This window comes from Drosophila guanche, unplaced genomic scaffold (assembly GCF_900245975.1).
Source record: "Drosophila guanche unplaced genomic scaffold, DGUA_6, whole genome shotgun sequence".
Classification (NCBI taxonomy): Eukaryota; Metazoa; Arthropoda; class Insecta; order Diptera; family Drosophilidae; genus Drosophila; species Drosophila guanche.
Genome location: NW_022995746.1, coordinates 1782249 through 1803915, shown reverse-complemented (window position 1 = coordinate 1803915; position 21667 = coordinate 1782249). Strand labels below are relative to the sequence as shown.

At 42.6% G+C, this 21667-nt stretch overlaps 2 protein-coding genes across 2 annotated transcripts in view; both read right to left on the bottom strand.

Annotated features, from left to right (window-relative positions):
- The window catches only part of LOC117582210, a 93684-nt gene that overhangs the window by 47431 nt on the left and 24586 nt on the right, over positions 1–21667 (bottom strand). The window contains exons 2-4 of the mRNA XM_034269818.1: positions 11940–12033; positions 5669–6301; positions 4933–5637 (exon numbers count right to left, since the gene is read on the bottom strand). Of these exons, the coding sequence (XP_034125709.1) occupies positions 4933–5613 (681 nt within the window). The 5' untranslated portion in view covers positions 5614–5637; positions 5669–6301; positions 11940–12033. The remainder of the gene's footprint in view (positions 1–4932; positions 5638–5668; positions 6302–11939; positions 12034–21667) is intronic.
- Positions 3431–4107, bottom strand: LOC117581913 (caltractin). The gene has a single exon (XM_034269383.1). The coding sequence runs from the start codon at positions 4083–4085 to the stop codon at positions 3543–3545; it is 543 nt and encodes a 180-aa protein (XP_034125274.1). The 5' UTR covers positions 4086–4107; the 3' UTR covers positions 3431–3542.

The following is a 21667-nucleotide window of genomic DNA, read 5'->3' as shown; positions in this document are numbered from 1 at the left end:
TGTGTTTCTGTCTCTCTTTTTGTTGTGTCTTGATTATTTTTTATTTACTCTGTCTTGTCCCTGAGTGTCCCTGAGTGTCCCCTGTCACCTTGTCCATGTCCTGTCCGCCTCCTGTCGCATCCTGTCCGCTGCTTAAGTGGAAATTGAAATTTTCATATTTTCATTTGGTAATTCTTTTCTGTCCCGGCCTGTCGCCAGCTCTAAATAATTTATGCAAATATTTAGCGGCGGCGTGTGCTGCATATTTTACGTCCAGCCAATTTCTAAACAGTTTTTATTTATTTTTTGGGTTTTTTCTCACTTTTTTTTGCTCATATTTTCCGTTGTTGCTGTTGTGATTTGGAGTTTTTCGTTTCGTGTGGGCTGGCCAGGGGCAGTGGTAAGGTTAATTATATTGAAATGGTTTTCTTTTCGTAACTTTAATGAGATCAAAGTTAGCCATTTAATGATTTATGGGGCGAAGAGGTCGAACGAAGCTAGAGAGAATTTTTGGATATTTATTTTAAGCTGCTGGAATGGATTTCAAATCATATATCTGCCTTCAGTTGCATGAAAATGGCCAAAAAATGCTCCGAAAAATATCTGAACAGTTGCATCCATTTCTTCGTTCTGGTTTCCTTATTTCTGTCCTTCTCCCGGCACTTCAACTTATCTCTATAAATCGGTAATTAAAACCCCTTTGATGTCACTGTTTATATGTTTGATGAAGTGTCTCAAAGTGCTGCAAAAACATGCTCCATGTCCCCTTAAATAAACATTCTTAAGTTGGATGCTTATCAGCGGATTAAACGACAACTTAAACAGTGTAAATATATCCCAGCAAATTGCCATCCTAGACACAGTTTCTTCTTCATGCTTCTCCTCTCTTCGACTGCTCTTTCTCGCTGCTCAAACGAAAGGAAGTGCTCTCTCTTCTCCCTAGCTACTCCTTTTCTTTCTATTCTTTCCCTTTGAGCTTTCCTCTCGTTACTTGAACATTTCTTGCAGCTGCTGTGACTGCAAATCACTCACTAATTAAACGCGAAGAACTAGAGCAAAGTTCCCCCGCCATGTATGTATATGTGTGTGGAATAAATTCTGTGGCACAGTGCATCCCAAAAACTATGCAACAGTATATATGGTTATTTGGCGTTTACGCCGCAAATTTGACGCCATGTTTATGTGGCACTGTTGCAAGTGGCAGACGGGTGGCAGCGACTCGTGGTGCACCGCATCTCTCGGTGCGTTTTTCGAGCATTAAATTGCTTGATATATCGCCGTAGTTTTTCTTCTATGCGACTTTTAGCCGACGTTTTTCCCTTTAGTTTAGAGGAGTTTTATTTTTTGTCTCATGCCACATTTTTTGCACTCTTTTTTTTCGCTTACCCGCCAGCTTCCCTTTTATTCTGTCATCTGGTGCGGTCTTTAATACACTTTACTGAAGGGTTGTATGATTTTTGGTTTAGGTATAGCTTCCAGGCAATTGAAATGGAAATTGAGTGTCAAAACGAGGTCATATTTTTAGGAATATATTTTTGATGTTTTTGAATACAATTCTGTTCTTTATGGCTTCAAATCGAGACACTTTCTCATAATCTTTTACCCAAATATTACATCTTGAAGTGTATCCAAATCTGCGACCCACGAATAACACTTTTCACTCCTAAGTTAAGCTTCTCATCTGCTCCTTCTCTGTCACCATCCATTCTCCACCCTTCCCTTCTTGCCTTTATCTCTTGGCTTTACCCTTTTGAATTATGCTTTGGCTCTTTGTCTCGTTTTAAATTTCATAATGCACATTTTATAATAATTTTTCGTCTACTTTGCTGCAATTTTGTGCAATTTTTTACCATAATTTATGTGTCTATATGCGTGTGGAGGGAGCAGCAGTAGCTCCGCTTCGCCTCAAATTTCTTGCTACAGTTACAAAAATTTCCACGAATATGCCAAAGAGGGGCAAACACACACACACACACACAGGCAGAGAGAGAGAGAAAGAGAGAGAGTGTATTTGTATGTGTGCCGGGGCGTAATGTTGAGTTATGGCAGTTTTGTAGTTTGCGAAAAAACTTTTTACGAACATCTCTCTTTCGTTTGAAGTCTGGGGCAGAGTCCCGGGTCCGGGTATTTAGTTAAATGTTCGTAAAATTGAGTGTTGGTTATATTTAACCCGAACTTTTGCCGTGTCCCTGGCTGGTCCTTCCACCCACATACACAATCGCATTTAATCGATTTGGCAAAAGCAATAAGCAAAAACTTTTATAAATACTCAAGTTTGTTTTAGTTTTTCTCTGCTCTGTAGTCTGGGACTCCTGCCAATTTGTAATTATCCATCAGGCTCTTAACTTTACGACTTTATCAATGGCCATTTGGGCTTTCGGGTGAGGGAGAGCCTTTTAAAGACCAACTGATGGCCGAAATGCGAAGCAAAGTTTCTAATTATTGCAGCTGTAAAAGTTTCGACATAAAAACCTGCGTGTCAAGATATACATTTGGAGTGGGGATTCCCGGACCCTATTCAGACTTTATGAGTGGAGTTTTCATGCTGCAGCACTTATTAGATTGATGTGCTGGTTACTTATTTATACATACAGCTGGTACAGTGAGGTCATCAATGCATATGGATAAAAAATGTATCAAATGGGATACGATACAACTGATTCTTGGTTGCAATTAATACTCTGAAAACATAAATTCAGCTCAGTGTCGGACATCAATCGGTCCAGCTGTACTCGAGCATTTATGCAGCCATAAATCCAGCAAAGAAGTTGATCAATTTTAAAGCCAGACTAGAGAGTGGAGAGTGGGGTTTATGGAGAGTCTTTTGGTACAGACCAACAACTAAATGGAGCTTAAATGTAACGCATAGCGTAAATAAAAACTCCAAAACGTTGCTACTAAATTATGTTTGCCGTTTGAACAGAGAGACAGCGACAGCAACCAGAGACAGGCACAGAGAAAAGCGACTGAAACAGGGGATGAGCCGCAGACTCACTCTTTTTTCCTGTCACCCACGCATGCCACCAAATTGCAGCCACAATTTGCTGCAACAAACTCAACTGAAAGTGGGCCACACAGAGAGACAGAGAAAGAGACAGAGACAGAGCCAGGCCAGGCCAGGCATACATCAAATGTGTCAAAGAGAGATTTGTTATGCATGACAGCGAGCTGCCAGGAACGGCAGAGAAGAAAGGAGCAACACAACCAGAACGTTGCTCGTGGAACAGAGCGGAGGAGCGGGTTGGGATCGGGTTGTCATTTGTTGTAATTGCACGGTGCAGTGGAGGGCAACACCGTGTTAATTGTGATAAATGTTGGGTGTCTGATTGGGTTCAAGGGAGGCAAACAAAGACTCTGTGATGGCTTCATATATAAAATATTGCTTTGCTTTTATTTAACCGAAGCATATCCAGAACTTCTTCAAGAGCATATTTATATAGTGGATAATCTGTCGTGGTATGCCGCCTGAAACGATGTGTGAATCAATATTCTATGTTAATCCATTAACAACGTCGTTTCCCCAAACGCAAAGCAATATAAAAATCAGTAAAAAAAAAGGGAATTTAAATAAGAAAAGTTTTCTTTGTGAAGTCCAAAAACTCCTCGCGTGTGACCTCGCCATCGCCACTGGCATTGGCCTCATCGATCATCTCCTGCAGCTCCTCGTCGGTGAGCTTCTCCCCAAGCTCCTTGGCCACACGCTTCAAATTGGCGAATGAGCAGCGCCCAGTGCGATCATCGTCGAAGAAGGCAAAAGCCTTCAGCATGTCCTGCATAGAGTCCTTTTCGGACATCTTCAGACGCATTAGATACAGAAAATCATTGAACGCTATGCGCCCTGTCTTGTCCTTGTCAATCTCATCCATCATGCTCTTGATCTCCTCCTTCTTGGGCTCAAAGCCCAAGGCACGGATGGCCACACGCAGCTCCTTCTCCTCGATAAAGCCCGTGCAGTTCGTATCAAATAAATCGAATGCCTTCTTAATGTCATTCTTCTGCTCCAGCGATAAATCGAATGTCGGCAATCGTTCCCGTTTCGGTTTCTTGGCCTTGGACAGCGATACCGTCGATTGCATCAACGACGCCGAAGACACAGCGCTATCCATTTTCAGTTTATTTCCGTTATATTTATTTTTTTAATAATTATTTTCTTGAATTTATATTTACAAATTTGTTGTTGGATAATTTTCCACAAAAAATTTATCGGAAAAAAATATTGTTATCGAGTACCAATTTTTTTCCGATTTTTGTTGTTGTTGTTAGTGGGATCAGGGCACGACTGAAAGTATCGGAATGTGAGAACACAGTCGAGCGACAGCTGTGAATGTAAACCTACTCGATTGGAAAAAATTATCGAATATGAAGGGGTTTTCGAAAAACAGTAGGGAAATTTCGAGCATTCGAGCAACTCGATTGAGAAAGTTTTCGAGAGAATTTTGGGCGATTCTCAGAGCAGCAAGTTTAACAGGGCAGCAGCCGCAACAGAGCAGCAGCGCTGTTAGACCCCATGTTAGCAGCCTGTAACCGCTGCCAGCTACAGCGCACTGTTAACGCTCTGCTTGCGCACTGTTAGCGCACTGTTAGCGCTCTTTGAGGTTTTTTACCTCCAATAAAACCCATTCCCTCCAACTTAAGTCAACAGCAATATAAATTTACATTTGAAGCAAGAGAAATTAGAATTTTCTGAGCTGTTTCGATCCCCCAAAGACCCCGTGGAGCAAAGCTGTTGCCCACAAAACGCTAGCTGTCAGGTGGCAGGTGTCGGTCGGGAATTCTCTCTCTCTCTCCATCCCTCTGTTCGTGTTCGTTCTACGTGCTGCGGCACTGTTTGCTTATCACATTTACCTGCTGCCTGTTGCAGGCACGCGCCACGTGCCACGTGGATGCTCATGATTACAATAACAATTACATAAAGTGAAGGGGGTGGGGGGGGGGGGGGGCTACAACACTCACCTGCAGATCCAACAATCCTCCTCCAGTTACCAGTCCCATTTCGCTGGCGGATCCGGGTAAAGTCAGCGATAATTTACGATTACGCTCGCGCTCCAGTCTCATGAGTATCTGTGCGTTCTGCTCGCACGAGTATGTGTGTGTCTTCCGTCGCCGCTCCAGACTGTACTCGAAGAGCGGCCTGGCGGCAGCATCCGGCTGCAGCTGCAACTGTGCCTCATCGCCGGCATCGCAGCTGCACAGCGACTGATTGCTGCGTCCCTTACTGCGCTTCAACGATCCGCGATGCGAGGAGGCAGGCGTCATCCGCTGTTCGCTCACAAAGTTGGAAAAGGTAACCACATTGTGATTATTGCTGGGAGGAGCCACCAGAGAGCCATTGGCAGGGCCTCCCCCTTTTCGCTTCGATGGCGACACATAGAAAATATCATGCTCATCGAACTCCACACTGCGCTGAGTGCTGCCCAGCCCAGTGCCAGGTACAGCTCCAACTCCTCCTCCGAGTGCTGTGGTGGCTGTGGCCGTGCTGCTGCTGGTGGTGCTTGCCGCACTGTTGCCACCGCTGCTCAGGTTGCAGCCATGATCCGCCAGCGAGTGCAGCAGCGGATGCTGCCGCAGCGAGTGCTGCTTGTGGAGCCGCGGAACGGAGGCGTCCAGGCCATTAGCTCGTCTTAGTTCTGTCATCTTGCAGCCCGGAAACTGTTGTCGTTTACTCCCTTACTCTCTCTCTCTCTCACTCCTTCTCTTTCGCTCTGGGCAATTCTCACTCTGCTCTGAGCTGTTTCTGAGCTTGTCTCTAGCGACTTGCCGCCATGTCACAGCTTATTGTCATCACTTGGGGCTGGCTCTTAACTCTCTGTCTCCTGCTCGGCTTTGGCCTCATGAAATATTCATGCTTCAACACTCGACCCGTCTCTGTCTCTGTCTCTGTCGCTCTCTCTCTCTGTCTCGCTGTCTCTCTCTAAATCCAATGCATTAGCATATCACTTTGTGTGCCGTCTTTGATTTCCAGCGTCTCTGCTTATCTTCGCTCTTTTTTTTGCAATATTTTTAATTTTAAATTTCGGCTCCACTTTGTGTCTCGGGTTGGGGGGCTGCTGGCTAAGCCGGCTAACGATTTCCTTATGTCAATACAGCAGATTCGCAATCCGATTTGCCGGCTAACTGTTTCGAATCGGTTCCAGGCAGCCTCCTCATCTGCTCCTGCTGCTGCTCCTCGCATCGATGTCGCCTCATTGCCAGCTTACCCATTCGTGGGTGGATGGGTTTTCCTTTTCTCGTTAAAGGAGAGAAGCGAGGCTTGTGTTTGCCCTGTTAATAGACTTGGCTTTGTCGTTGCTGCTCCTCCTTCTGGTTGTTTGTTTTATAATAACTGCAAAGAGACACAGAGAGTGGAAGATTAGGCTTAGGCCAGATATGTGTGTGTTGAAAAGTCTATTCTAAATTGATTTCATTGTTCGCCGGCTGTAGCCAGGGAGGGGAGTGTCTGTAATAAATTAGGGCAGTGAAATATTTACTTATTTACCCAAGCTAAATTCCCAAAGCAAACTCCAGACAAGACATAAAATGTATCTCCTCTAATGGAAAGTATGTGCCCAAGTACCGCCTGAGACATTCATCAATCAATCGATCAAGCAATGACCTGAATACTCGTATCAGTTTTTTGATTTATTACAAGCTTGAAATTTAAATACAGCGGAATTTAGGTATTGGAAAAACCTTGAACTAGATGCAGAAAGATAATGGATAGGCAGCAATATGACACACAATTCTGTCAGCAATTTAATGATTTATTTTGCGAGAATTTAATTTAATTCTTTCCAATTTAAAGCCCAAAGAAATGGCCTAAAATTAAGCACACTTCTCGCAGCACTGCCAAAGTTTTTCCAATTATTAGAGACACCTTCAACTGTCTGTCTATTTATTTTATTTCTGCCTCGTGTCAGCAAAGTTATGCCACTTTTGATCTCTCAATTCAATCGAAGTTTCAGCTTGTGCTAGGCAACCAACCGTTTATTGTTTGGCATTTTGTTTTTCTAATATTTCGTTGTCAAACTTTTCGAATAATCGATGGGCAACTTTTTAATAAGCAAAAGCCGGCGTAACGAAAATAAAAACCAAACGGCAAGAAACAAATATAATAATCAAGGAAACAGCCAGCGGAAAAGGAATTTGTTCATGTGGGGGAATAAGCCAGGGAATGGGCACAAGTCGGAGGGAGGAATGCCATGGCAGGGCTAAGCTCCCCACTCCCCACTCACTCTCGAGAGTGTGCCATGTAATAATAACGTTAAAAGATAATGAGAAAAGGCAACAACAAGTGCAAGTTTCACCGATTTGGTGGTATCAGTGGGCTATATACACACAAATATATCTACGAGTAGAAGCCACCAATGAGAAGTAACAAATAGGCAACTTAAGGAAAAAGTTTCAAGAGTCAAAAAAGAGTCGTTGCCATGAACTCTCCTCCCTCGTGTTATGTATCTGTGGATATTTATCGCTTCTTAAGTATTTTTAAGAAGTTTTTCCCCGCTCCACCGACTACTTTTCGTGTGTTGTTCGCCTGTCGACAGGCGCAAACACGAACAAACACCAGCAAACATTTTTATCTTGGGCATATTTCGGAGTGGCACTTCACTTGTCACAAGTCTCCCTCCAGTGGGGTGTGAGCTGTGGGGCTGTGGGGCTGTGGGGCTATGGGGTGTCCCGTGTTAAGGGCTCTTTTGTTTTCCTTGGTGTGTCTGAAAACATTGTTTTGGCGCAAAAGTTTTTGAAGGCTTTAATCAACTTGTGCCCCCGCCTAATGAGCGCCCGTAATGAGTTAATTGTTTTTGCATTCTTTGGCAGTTAAGAAAACTGTTGAGTGCTCTGGAAATATTTACACCCATCCCCACGAATTGTTGCATTGTTTTGCAAATATCTCAGAGATTATCTATGGCTCAGAAAATATTTTGTGGATTGAGTTTAAGTTGCAGAAACATTTTCACACATGCGACACAGAAAATTACTTTAGTTTTTGGTTCAGTTTATGACAGTTTCAGTTTCAGTTTGAGTGGAACTAATTAATTCTGGCATTGATTTTGGGGCTTGGACTTTATTTGGGTGCCCAGAAAAAGGGTTTTATGTGCAGGTCGTAAAGACTGAATGGGGGAGCGACCCCGATAACTAGCTGAGAGCACCCCCTGAAAGGACAACGACATGCACAAATGAAATCTAATTTAGAGCAACACGCACAAAGAGCTAAAAGGAATAGGGAGCGAGAGGGGTGGGAGGGAGAGACAGGGAGACATCCACAAGTGATACATGGCGTTCCTGGCAGGCAGTAAAAGCTTCAGCTTTCCTTTCATTTGCGTTTAAAGACCTCAAAAAGGACTTCCGCCTGCACTGGCCTACAAATTAACATGCCCCCAATCTGTGACTGTCTCTCTAAGCTTAAATGTATGTGTGTGTTTGTGTGTTGAGTGTGTGTATGTGGGTGGCATGAATTATGAGTAAAGCAGCTGCAGACTTAATGGAAAATGCTCGACCCAGGCCAAGAGTTTTGGTCGAAAGAGCACGCAAGGCGTAAATTAGAAGACAAGAAAAAAAGGAGAAACGGAAGAGAAATGTTTTGTTTGTAGAGCGAAGTTGTAAATACTCTTACTGAGGGATAAATTCGGACTAAAATAGGTCTATAAAATGTTTATATGTCGTGTTTTTATGTTGTGTTTAAAATATGAAGTAATATTTAAGAATATTTTGTGAGCATCTGCAGCGTCAAACATTTTTGACAGAGTTTACATGCAGTTGATTATTTCTAAGACATTTAAATTATATAAATCTGAATGAAATGCTTATATGATATTGGGGCTATGACATCAAATAAATCTACTTTTAATCTAATAAATTCACATGCAGAAAGAACAATTGGTCATGGCTGTATAGTGACAGATTCTATATAGAAATATCTAGAATTTGCAGCAACTTTATGGCCACAGAAAATCCAAATACCCTACCCGAAAAGGGTACAAAAAGCAGAAATTCCCGCAGCGCCCACGTATGAGTCTCGTATGTGCCTCTCTCTCTCTCTCTATGTGTGTGTGTGTGTGTGTGAGTGGCTCGTAATAAGTTGTTGTAATACTCGCGTAACTCATAAATTAGACACGATCTATTACGGAATGGATTTATATGCACGAGGAGCCAGGCCAAAGACAGTACCCAAATAAGCAGCAATGGCTGGAGAAGTACTTGGAGCTGGGGCTGCAACTTGATGAAGAGATCAGGCTGGAACAGGGACAGGCTCAGCGACGGGAGTGTAATTTTTAATTTTTGACACGTAGCGTTAACCAAAAGCCCCGAACATGTGTTCTTGACATTGTAAAGTAGAAACGAGACAAGAGACGCGACATGCGAGCATAAAATAAATATTTTAAAATTCCAATTGCCCAACGAGGCGGCGTACGAGGACAAGGACGAGCATCGTATAATGAGTTCTCTCTGTCGGCAGGGTCATAAATACCATTTGGAGTGTATGCGCCCGCCCCAATAGGTGGCCCATAAAAATTTGTTTAACACGCAGACAGACACACACAGACACTGATACGCATACACGAGCAAATCAAATTTATTTTATTCAACTTTTTTTTTCCATCTCTGTGGGCGCCGCTGCTGTCGTTTTTATGACAGCGCAGCAAATTAATGAAATTTATGCAATAAATCATTTCAGCGCAGCAACAAAAAAAGTCTACTTAGAAAGAGAGCGATAGAGAGAGAGATAGAAATATAGACGGATAGTAAAATGTGTTAAACAAATAAAAATGTGCATATACTCGCACGCGTATCAAAAGGTTGTAAAGTTAACCAAATATTTGTAACAAAAAAACAAAACAAAAAAACGGGCATAAAAAGCAATATTATGGCTGTGCGGCTGGTTGGGTTTTCAGCTGGGGATTTTGGTCTTAAATTGAAAATTAGCACTTGACAGTTTGCTGCTCTCCATTCCAATTAATTAATTCCAGCTTCATTTTTGCTATTTAGTTGCCATATCCATGTCAGTGGATTTACAGAGGTGTGAAATTATCAAGAAAATGCCCAGTGCACACACAGCCAGCAAATAAATGATTTATGGCCGAATAAATGTGTGAAACAATTGAAAATGCATTTATCTAAAACATTCTGTTGGGGTAGGGGAAGTTAGTCAATTAGTCAGTGCTGAGTGGGGTTTGTAAATTGGCAACAAATGCATTCAATTTGTTGATTTAATTGTGGATTTAGTGGATGAATCAAAGCGCCAAGTACTAACTATTAACACTGTTTTGAAACCACTTAACAACATCATTTATCCCTCTGCCACATGCCCACCCTTCTGTCACCTTCAAGCGAACAAATCTCTCTGCTAACATTTAATCAATTTTCAACAAAAGTTCGCCACATTTCGCCTTATTAGAGCGACTCTATATATTTGCCAGTCAGTTGCATTTGGCTAAGCTGCCACATTTATTAAAAGCAAAACTTTTGCAGCCTCAAATTTCACTGCTCCGCAGCCTCGTCTCCTCCCCTCTCCGATGCAGCCTTTGACCATTTAGCAATCCCATTCTCAACTCATATTTTTTGACTTGGCCCCGAAAGTGCGTTGACTGCACTTTTGGCGCTCACATAAAACTTTTTCGAGAGCCCCCCCCTAGTGGCCCCCTAGTAGCCCCCGTAGAGTCATCGGGCTTTGTGAATCCCTCTCCCCCCTGCCACATTTTCTAACTTCCTACCCATATATCCAGCTCTTTCTTCCTCTTCCTCCCTTCGCTTGTAATTCTGCTTGCATCCGCTTCTAAAAAGTTACGCTGCATCCAAAATTTCAAGTGGTTGGGACCAAAGGCTTTTAGCTGACTTAACACCCAGCAAAAATACACTCACACAGATACCACACACACACGCACACACACTCAAATATATTGCTGTAGTGCTTCCTGGCCTGCGCTGTCCCTTCCTCCCCCCACCTCTTTTTAGTGGCCTCATAAAGCCTGAGCTTAAGCATGTCCCCCTCCCGGTCTAGCTTCTAAAGAAAGGATTTCCTGCTGCTGGCTACAAATTTGCAAAAAGTCGCGCTTGGAAATTGTGCGTATACATACACACACACATATATAATTGTATATGTGTGTGTGACACTCCATGGGAATGTGTGTGTGGGTGTGTGTGTTTGGGTCAAACAAAAGAGAAAATAAAATGAGAAGCAAGCCTTTTGTCGAGTGTCTAGACAATGGGATACCCGGTGCTCAGTGGTTGCTTCTGACTTGTGTTCTTGATTGTGCATCTGAGGAACTAATAGAAGGAAAGGTTTCAGAAAGAGATGCCCTACCGTAAACCCTACCTTTCCCTAAGAAAATGTTTACAAAATTCAAAAGTTGAATATTAATTAAAATTGTATTGCTTTTGTCTTTTGAGTCTTCTAGGGGATATTTATACACATGGCATATGTTCCATAAATTCAGCTTACCCCTCGTTTTCCTCTTCCTACAGGGTATGCTGGTGGCAAAAAAAAAAAAAGCTGCACATTGCCGCGCGTGACTTAAAATAAAGAAATAACTTACAGAATAGTTCAAGTCAAACAATGCGCGACGTTTGCTCGAAGAATTTAACATGGATACGCTCTGGAAACTTCTCGCCATTCTACAAATTCTACCCTCTTCTGCCCCTATATAAATTCTATCTATAGCTCTTGGCTGTGGGCGTGGCTTTTGCTTCACTAACAGTGAGCGTCGGTCCGAATTTTGCATATTTTTCCCTGACCCTTTTCGCTGACTCTCTCTCTCTCTCTCTCTCTCTCTGTCTTTCTCTCTGACAGTCAGCACCAAAAGTTTAGCACTTAATTTTTTTTCTTTTATATTTTTTTTGTCATTTCTTTCGTTTGGCTTTGAAAATCTTTTGTGGCTGTTGGCTTAGAGGAATGGTCTCTGGGCGCTTCTCTTTGTTAGGTATTATTTATTTTTATTTATGTCCAAATGCATTTCGAGTGCATTTCTGACTTATTTACGTACCTCCCACGCTCTGTCGCTGACTGCAGACTCCCGACCCCAGACCAAAAGTGACTGCGGGACTCCGTTTGAGTTGAATTCGGGCTGCCCGTGCGCCCTGTAATGGGAAAAGTAAATAATCCGTTAAAGATTTGTTTTATTTTTGCAAGCAAAATATAGCTGAATATTTTCCTAATATTATGTGGCAGCAGTTGAAGGGAAAACTGAGACAGGAGTAGCTGCAGCTGTATTGATTTTATACACTTCAGACAGCAAGGTTTGTTTATAGGTTCAAATATAAGATACATAACCATTAAATACATGTTTATATTTATCTTCATTCATTCCAACAGCGGAAATATTTGCACAACATTTAATAACTTCAAACTCACTTTGATTGATATTTTGCCAATTTTACATCAAGTCTAAACAGTTTTCCTCATGCTTTCCTTTTCATTCTTAATAATTTATTTTTTGTTAATTAATAGCTAAATTCAGCGAAATTGGTTGGTCGCAGACGATGAGTCCACATTGACCTGGTACTTCAGTTTATGTTGAATATTAGAAAAAGGTCACTGAAAATTTCGAACTCAAAACTGCCGAACGAACACCAGAAATATAATGAACTACTCATTTATTTAATCATTTCATTTGGCTCGAGTTTTCAGCTGCTGCTTCAATCACAACAATTCGAAAGCAACATTGCTGTCAAATTTTTGGGGGAATATAATCTAAATAAATTTGAGTCTAGCGTTTTGGTGTTCTGTTTCTGTACTGTGGCTGTTGCATATTTGCATACAATTAATTTGCATAATTATGTTTCCCATAAAGAAATGGCTGGCCAACAACAACAATTATGTAAGCAGCACAAACAAAGCAAAATGCATTTACCACACGCGCACACACACACACACCCACACACACACACACACACACAAATAGCATGTCATAACTAACATAAACTTATTTATCCCCAGGGTCCGATTTATATTTCTTCCCCGTTAGCCGCCATGAAGGCGTCCACCACTCTGCAGGCCCCTCCTCCCATTACCACCTTCTGGAGCAGTACTCCAAGGTCTGCCACTGGCCCCCTCTCTCTTTCTCTCTCTCTCGTTCTGTAAATTTATCAGTGTCAAAAATGTAATAGCGCGCCCGTTTTCGCTTTTAATAATTTCCCCTGCCGAGGCGAGCATTTGGAGCGGAAATTGCCGAGCAGCTTCAAATGGGTTTCTGGGTTCTGGATTCTGGCTTCGGATTCTGGGGACCAGAAACAATGGTCAGAGGCGCTCTCCTCAGTTGCACTCGCAGCAGGACAATCCCCCATATAGCAGTGCTGCATCTAAAATTATTTCAATTGCAAAACGAAGAAGAACGCCTGTTGGGGGAATGGCATTTGTGTTTTTCTTTTAGGGTGTCAACATCAAAGCCGTCATTAATTTAATTGAATTTTGTTTTCCAGTTGGGCTTTTCTTTAGTTTCGGATTGGATTGAATTCTTGTTTGTTTTTACATGCACAATTTGCAGGCACTGTGTCTATCTCTTTGACATTTGATTATACAAATTAAATTACCTTTTGCTGCAGCAAGAACAACAACAAAATATTAACATTATTCGCTAATGGAAAAACGAATTGAATTGGATTGGCATTGGGACTGTTAATGTCATGCTGAAGGCATTAATTTAACTGGAGCGGTGCAGAGCAAAACTAAAATAGTTTTCCATCCATTGAGATTTCATAGCGTGGGCAAGGAAAAAGTTTTGCACATAAATTCAGGGGCTTCCCGGCACTCATAAATATTACCCACTTACATCGATAAGGATGATGGCAGGCAGCATTAAATATGCAGCAGCGAGCCGAAACTTTTTTGTTATTTCTCTCGCTCTTTTTTTTGTTGCTAAGCTATTGACTAAATACTTTGGCAAATTCATAAATTTAAGCACATCGTTGTAGCATAAATATTTAAAAAATTCCAAAAATATATACAAAAAATGCTGAAGAGGAGAAAATTGAGTTGAAAAGTTTTCGGGGTCGTGCCACATTTGTTGGTTCTAGTTTGTTGGTTAGGGCCATAGGGGCATGCGGGAACTTTAGTGGCTTGATTTTTTGGAACATCATAAAAGTGAGCTGCAGGGAGAGAGCCGGACCCTGGGCGGGACATCTGCTTTCTTATTCATGGGGATTGCTCATCAAAGCCTACTTAATGCTCAATATTGGCCAAGGCTTAAACAGTTTTGACCATTTCCAGCACGGCCCACACAAACTTTGTCAGGGAAAAAACTTTCCTGCCTGGCACTGGACTGCCTTGGCTCTTGGCTCTTGGATTTTTATTTTTTTTCCTTTTCTTGGGGCGATATTTATAAGGTTGCCACATGGATATTGAATAGCGCTGGTGGAAATTCTGGCATTAATATGCGGCGTTGAACTTGACTTCATGGCAAAGGTGAGAGACACTTAGGAAGGGGGTGCGGCAGCTGGGTGTGAGCTGGAGCCTAAATGGGCCATGTCCTGTCTGAGGTGTTGTTTGGCTGCCATTATCACACGCCAGCGAAGAAGGCGGAGCAGCATTAGGCTTTAATAAGCCAATAAGTTTGCTCCCAGGTACGCCAGGAGACATCCTCACCCCGATACTCAGTGAGTGGAGTGCATTAATATTTATGCTTTTATAACAGTCGGGAATCCAGTCGAGTGGCTTTTTTCCTTCGCCTTTCGCACTCTCTGTCCATGCGTGCGTTATAAATAAAATTAAATGTATCTCTTAGGTTGAATTTCCCGGGCTCATCGGTACGAGTTTGGTGTCGATAATTCCACTTGGTTCTTGGGATAATGAGATACTCCTTGGGTGCTTGGGCGTGTGTCTGTGTCTGTGTGGCTTAATGATGCAGTCGTTAGCGTGGAAGCTCAGGCAAATCCAAGGGTTGCTTCTGGGGCGTATGCCTAAGTGTTGTATGAGAAGTAATGTCTTATGACCGCAGCTGTAATTAGGTTCTGGGCATAACTAAGCATAATGCAGCAGGCTATCAATTGGGTGGGAGAACGGGGATTTTATCTCACTTGAGAGACGCATTATCGTTAGAAGACTTTAAGGGGAATAAGCAAAGAATTTTTGAGAATTGTTAGGCAAAGAATTTGTCGAGTTTTATTCAGACTAAATCCCAAAATCATGGCTAATAATACTTGTATTCCTTTATCATTAGGCACTTTTGCATCCCATTCAAATTTCCTGTGCTCTAATCCACTGCAAAACAACTTTTCCCTCTCTCTCTAAGACTTAAAAACTAAATTGAAGTTTATGTAGTTCGACTTTGCTAACTAACTAAATAGTTTTCCCCAGGCAACACTACAATCTCCACCTCAGATGCCAACGTGCACTCACACACCCCACACACACATTCCCAACCCCAGATTATTGCCCTTCTAAGTATGCAACACTTTTGGCACAAGTTTCCTTCTGCTTTTTGCTCCCTTTTTGCTGCTTCTATGTTGTTCTGGCACCTTATCTATACGATGTCTGTGTGTGTGTGTGTTTGTGTTTGTGTGCTGTGAGGCAACATCTTTATCAAACATTTTTGTGTTACAGGCACGCGACTGAAATAAAAATAATGATCAACTGAAGCATAGTGTACTCTCCGCAGGCAGGCAGAACGGAACGGAACGGAATGGAACGGAAGGGTAGGGAGTGTGAGAGATATTCGGGGAATATTCGTGGTTTTTCCTGGGAGAACAACACACAGAGAAAGGCAGAGAGAGAGAGCGGGAATCAGCTATAACAACAAGAACAACCTCAACAGTTCAAAGAATTAACTCACATGCCTGGCATAATAAACATAACGGCTTTTTCGCCTTGGCTTTTCCATTTTCTCTTTTGTTTTTTTGCCCTCGCTTTTGCCCGCCTCTGCACTGTTCTGCTGCTGTGCTTTATGTTTACTTATCCGCCTGTGTAGGCGGCTTTTGTTGCCTTTACTGTTGGCTGTTCTTCCTGGCTGCCTTTCTGCCTTTCATTTGTATTTGTTGGGCCTGGTTAACATGCTCGAAGCCACGCAGGAGGCGTGGAGCCCTGGGAGCCGAGCAGAGCACAGACCTGGCAAACATGTTCGAAAATGGCATAAACTTGTAGCCTTTTGGCCTTGGCAGGGACGCAGGATGCTGATGTCTGTTGCCTGCTATCCAAAACCAATGCACAAACAACATAATTAGAGCAGAAACAGAGAGACGGGCAAAGTTCTTCAAAGACTTCTTGCTAATTGAAGCCGCTGTTCCAGTGCGAGTCGAACAGCAATTAAATTAATTTATTCTGGAATTACTTGCTCCAATCTCTTCAGATTCTCCCCCTCCCATTCGGAATCACAAAAATTATGACTTAATGCATCTGAAGACATTCGGGAGCTCCCAATGCTGCGCTCCCGAGCTGCAAAATTAATTTCCCAAGTGCATTATTTAGCGCACGGCGAGGGGGGGGAAGAAGCATTTTCCAGCTGCTGCTGCTCCTCCTCTGGCCCCTTAGCGCATAAATCGGCGTAATGGCAAATTGTAGCCAAAAAAAAAAAGGAGGAAAGCAGAAAAATACAGCAAAAAGTTGACGACTATAATGCGAGTTTGATGAAAAATGAAAGCCAGCCAGAGAAAATGTTGAGCGTGTTCTACTTTTATGGTTAACGAAAATCAAATCGGGTAAAGCTTTGAGCTGTGGGAGGAGTTGCAGGCAAAGTAGGGGGGCAAAAGCAGGAGGGAAAATCATATTAAAATGAAGATGAAATGGAGAAGAGTGAGAAGAAGAATTTAAAGAAAATTTCGGCATGGGTTGGCAACCGAAAAAAAGACTTTGATTGAGAGGGCGAACAGCATATGGAAAGATCTTCGATTGGATAATTTCTCCTCCACTTTTTCTGCACTTTTCTATCAGGAGTGACGCAAAAACCCCTCTAATCATCCATCATATATCACCGCCAAGACATGCAGTAAAAAAAGGCAGCAACTTTAATGCTCATTTAGCCGCAGGCTTTAAAAAAGGTTCTCAAACTGCCTGACAGCCGACGGATTGCCCCCGTTCCCCTGTCTCTCTATCTGTCTGTCTGTCTATCAGTCGCATTGTTGGCCTTTTTTCCGGCCTCTTTGTAGCCCGTCATTCAGTCTGTCTGTCTGTCTGTCTGTCCGTGGCAGCCATTTTGCCACACGCAGCGAGGGACTCGAGATGGAGAAAGAGAGAGATGCTCCACTTTACTCTCGACTCTTGGCAGGCTCATAAAATTTTATGATTTCGATCAACTCGAGTGCGGAAATTATTAAGAGTCGAATCTGTTTCAACATCCTGCCATTCCACTCCCCAGTGGCTGTCTCTTGGTAGGCTCTGCCACTGTTCTACATATACCAAAAGCAAAACACAACAATGTGTGTGTGTGTGTGTGTGTATATGTTGGGTATTACATATGTGTCTGTCTGTCTGCTGTGTGGTGGTATACATAATTTCATATGGCAGCTGCCAGCAGGCAAAGTGCAACCAAGAGACGGGGACAGGGGCTACATGGGAGTCGGGATCTGGGCGTAAAGTGCGCGGCACATAAACTTCATTGCCCCCCCACGAAGCATGGCAAAGTGCCTGCCATTTTAATTTATATTGTAGCCATGTTAAAGTTCAGCAATAATAAAAGAACACACAAAAATAAAGTAAAAGTAAAATGTAAAAACCTTGCATGTGTTTTCCTTCAGTTTTTCCGCTTGTTTTTACCTTTTTCCCTACCTACCTTTCCCGACCCTGCAAAGTGCGTTTTTATCTGTTTGGCAGCTGGGAAAATGGCAAATGGTTATACAGGTGAACCTTTTTTGCGCCAATTTCTTAGAGAACATGTACACACATATTTTATGGTTGTGCGTTTGGCGTTTCCGTTTCCTGTTTGTTCTACTTTCTACTCTCTTTTTGTGTATCTATTTTGATTTTTCTTTTTCTTGCAAACATTCAAATCAGGCAACAACAAATTAGATGCCTCCGCATGCTTGACTGAATTTTCACACTGAAAATCTACAAATAATAAATTGTCAAAGCGCGTGAGGCCGAGAGAGTGTTGTCTGTTGTCTGTTGTCTGCTGTCTGCTGTCTGCTCAGGCAGAAAACCAAACAGCTTTTATCTTCATTCCCTCTTCCCTCTTCCACCTTTATTCAGTATTTTTAACCCTTGTCCCCTGTCGGACCTCCTGTGCAACATTTAGTGAAATGACCGCAAAAGTTATTTTTAAAATCATTTTCCAGCACAAGCACACGCACACGCACACGCACACAGGGTGAAAGTTTTTTGGGTGAAAGATAAGCGCAGGGAGCAGCTGTAAAAAGCACATAAACATGCGTGTCGGAGCGGAGGCTGCTGCTCGGTGAGGTTTTCGGGCTCGACATTTGGGTTTCGGGTTGGGGGTCGTGCTTCCCTGCTGCTGGTCGTTTTGGGGTTAGGATCAGGTCAGCTGCAAACCACAGCCACCCCACTCATCCTGAGCTACCTCCTGCTACTGCTCATTTTTCGTGTACTTTTCACTTTCAGTGAAGCTCTTGTTTTGGGTACTTCGAAGCTACTTAAGCCGTTTTGCATTTTTTATGAGCCCCCCGTTCCCCGTTCCCCGTTCCCCTTTCCTTTTTTTGTGGTCATAATGTTTTTCCGAGTATATTGATATAAATGTTCATGCACGCTCAAAGGTGTACACACCCGGCGTACGGTGTGTGGGGTTTGTAATGAGAGATTGAAAGTATGCGGCAGGATATGCACATGGAAGGATGTGCGGTAAAGAGACGAGACAGTGGGTGACCTTTTTCATCAGTGTTTAAGCTTCAGATTGGAAAGGTTCATCAAGGGGTTCATATTTTAACGACAAGTCCAATTTTTGTACAGTAAAGTTTTTGGCAATATTTACTTTGAAATTTATGTAAAATCCCATACTAAAGTATGGGAACAAAAATATCTAAAATACATTTTTTCGGTGTTTTATTTATTTTCTATACTCCTCCAAAGGGCATTTAAATATTCCTAAAATTCTTTAAATTCTCTCACATTTTTCCACACCAAAAATCCTTGAGTGCTCTCAGAAATATTACCAGAAATATAGCAATATATCCACAGCATTTTGTCTATTTCGTAGATGATGATTCGCCTGGGCTCCCATCTTCTGTTCCATTGCGTCAAAGTTTTGCATGCCTTTCATGTTTGATAAATTGAATTGTTTATCGCTGTAGCTGAAAGCTTTTTGTGGCCCTTCAACTGCTCGCTCTCACCTGTCAGATGCTTGTGATATTCCACAAATATTGCACACATTACATACTCGTATGGCATCGTCATCATCATATATTCATAATGTTTGGTTTACATCTTATGAGTGGGCCAGGAGTGGCATGACATGGAATGGAATGGAATGCATTATTGATTGACTTTGTCGCCAAGAGCACTCGAATGCTGATGCCTGCTGCCAAAGACTCTTCCTAAGGGCTCTTTGATTTTTATAGTTTTTGTGTGTGATATTTGTAGTCAGAAATTGCTATACAAACACGGTAACCCCTGGTCGTGGCCTTTCTTTATTTTCTTCTGGCTTTTTTCTATCATTTCCATAAATATTTAAATATTTTTGCTATTTATTTTGGACATGTTCTCGTTTCATTTCGCGTACATTTTGAGTTATGCATTGTTTCGCACATTTGGCGCCGTCGATTTATTTACAGCGCTCATAAATTGTGCAGGATGTGTGAGGGTCTTGTGGCAGCATACCCGCAGCCTGTCACGTGTTGCATCACCCACACACAGCACAGTTGGCATATAATTCATTTTTATTATATTTTGTCGCCTTAACGACCATAAATTGCATTAAAAATGTTGTCATTGAATATGCTTTCGCCGCTCCACTGTGTACCGGTACCCATAATGGTCGAGGTGAGCTTCTAGCCACTGCCAGCCATTGCCATTGTAATTTATGGCCTCCAGCAAATTTAAATGCAAAAAAAAAAAACACAGCAGAGAAACATCAGCGATGACAGCGCACAAATATGTTGAATTTCATCCGTGAAATATTTAAAATTCATTTTCCATCTGGGGTTTCGAATGTCTCTTGGTCTCGTGGTTGTGGTGGCATCTTAGCTTTCGATTTTTTATGGCCTGGCGCATGCTAATGGTTTGCCCGGAATTGAATAAGGCATGGGGATTCGAGAGTTAAGGCAAAAGGCAATCCCTCTACACGAGCTTTGAAATGCGTCAGAAATGTATTTTAAGCCAAAAAGTTGTTGGCAAAACAGTCAGAGCAAGAGCCAGAATGAGACATGAGGGATGAAGATGGACCCCGAAGCAGGCAGCAAAAAAATGTGTAACTTAACCCGCATCAAGAATTTGTCACGATTTGTAGTCATCGTCATCGTTCCTCACACTCCATCCCACCGCGCTCCCTGTGCCTCCAGCCACCCCATCTGTTTGCCATGAAAAATGACCAAATCCAACGTTGCGTATACGTAATGCGCTCCACTTTCGCCTCTGTCTCTCTCCCTTGTGACAATTGTGTGGTTAGATTTTTTTGGTGCTCCACACTTGATGCCTTTCAGCGTTTGAGACTCTTTCACACATCGTTTGTCACATTGTTCCCTAGGATTTCTTGTGCTGCTTCTGCTTCTCCCCCTAAAGTGTTTGATGCTGGCAGAGTTGCCAGCGCTGGCTGTTATTGTTGCCTCTGGCAATGCCATTACTATTTGCTATTGTCACTGTTTTGTTTGTTGCCTGATATTTGTTGTAATTTTTCATCTCCTTGCAGAGCAGCTCTACAGCTTTTTGCACATTAGTAAGAAGTGGTGCGGAGCGTTGTGTCATGCCATGGCGTGTCGTGTGTAATCAATTCTCGGGGCACACAACAACAGACACCTTTCTGGCCAAGGCAGCAGGTGTGTTAAGAGTTTTGATTGCAAGCTTTTCCGGCGGGGGAGCAAGGGAAAACCTCTTAAAGATATTGCAAAGCGTGCCTTAAAGTTTTCCATTGTAATTGTTGAAAACTCATTTATGCCAGAAGACTGTGCGCGACAATTTTCTGCTGGGAAATTAAAATTTTACAAATTTTACAAATTTAATTACAAGCCAAGAAAACTTTTATTTCTGCATTTGTAAGCCAGGTCGATGGCCCCACTGCACCCAGTCCCTGCTCTAGACAATGGCTGAGTGGAAAATTGGAAAACGAATAGAAGCGAATCATTTGTGCATATTAAACATTAATTATGCAAAACGCAGTGCAAAGTTGTTGTATTTTTTTGTTGTTTGAGAGTCACTTCAGCTCGCTCTCTCCACTCTCCTTTGTTTGCAACTTCCTTTTCTCTCTGCTCTCTCTGAGTTTTCTATGCGTGCTTGGCAGAAGCGCAAAACTTTGCTGAGCCTTGGCCCACATGTCGCGTGCGCAATGTCAGCGTAATGCTTGGCACATGGCAGGGGAAACTCTGGAGTGCTCTGGCAACGAAAGTCAAGTTTTTAATTGTTTTCGCGAATTGATTTAAAGCAGCTTGTTGCCGCAGCAACTTGCCCCCAACTTCATTAATATGCCAGTTGTGTGTGTCCCCGCCCACCAGTGCCTCAACTCAATCCTTTACGCCCAATCCCTTTTAAACTCCCTGCTAAATGGCCTCGTCCTGTAATCAACAAGCAACTGGCAGCTCCGCGACGGCAACTGATGAAAAGCATGATTGACAGGGAGCGACAGAAACGGGAGACCACAGGGAGCGATGCTCGATGCTCGATGCTCGATGTCCCGGTGGTGGC

Bases quoted from the DNA above. Each gene is read 5' to 3' on its own strand.
- LOC117581913 (XM_034269383.1), bottom strand. From the start codon at position 4,085: ATGGATAGCGCTGTGTCTTCGGCGTCGTTGATGCAATCGACGGTATCG.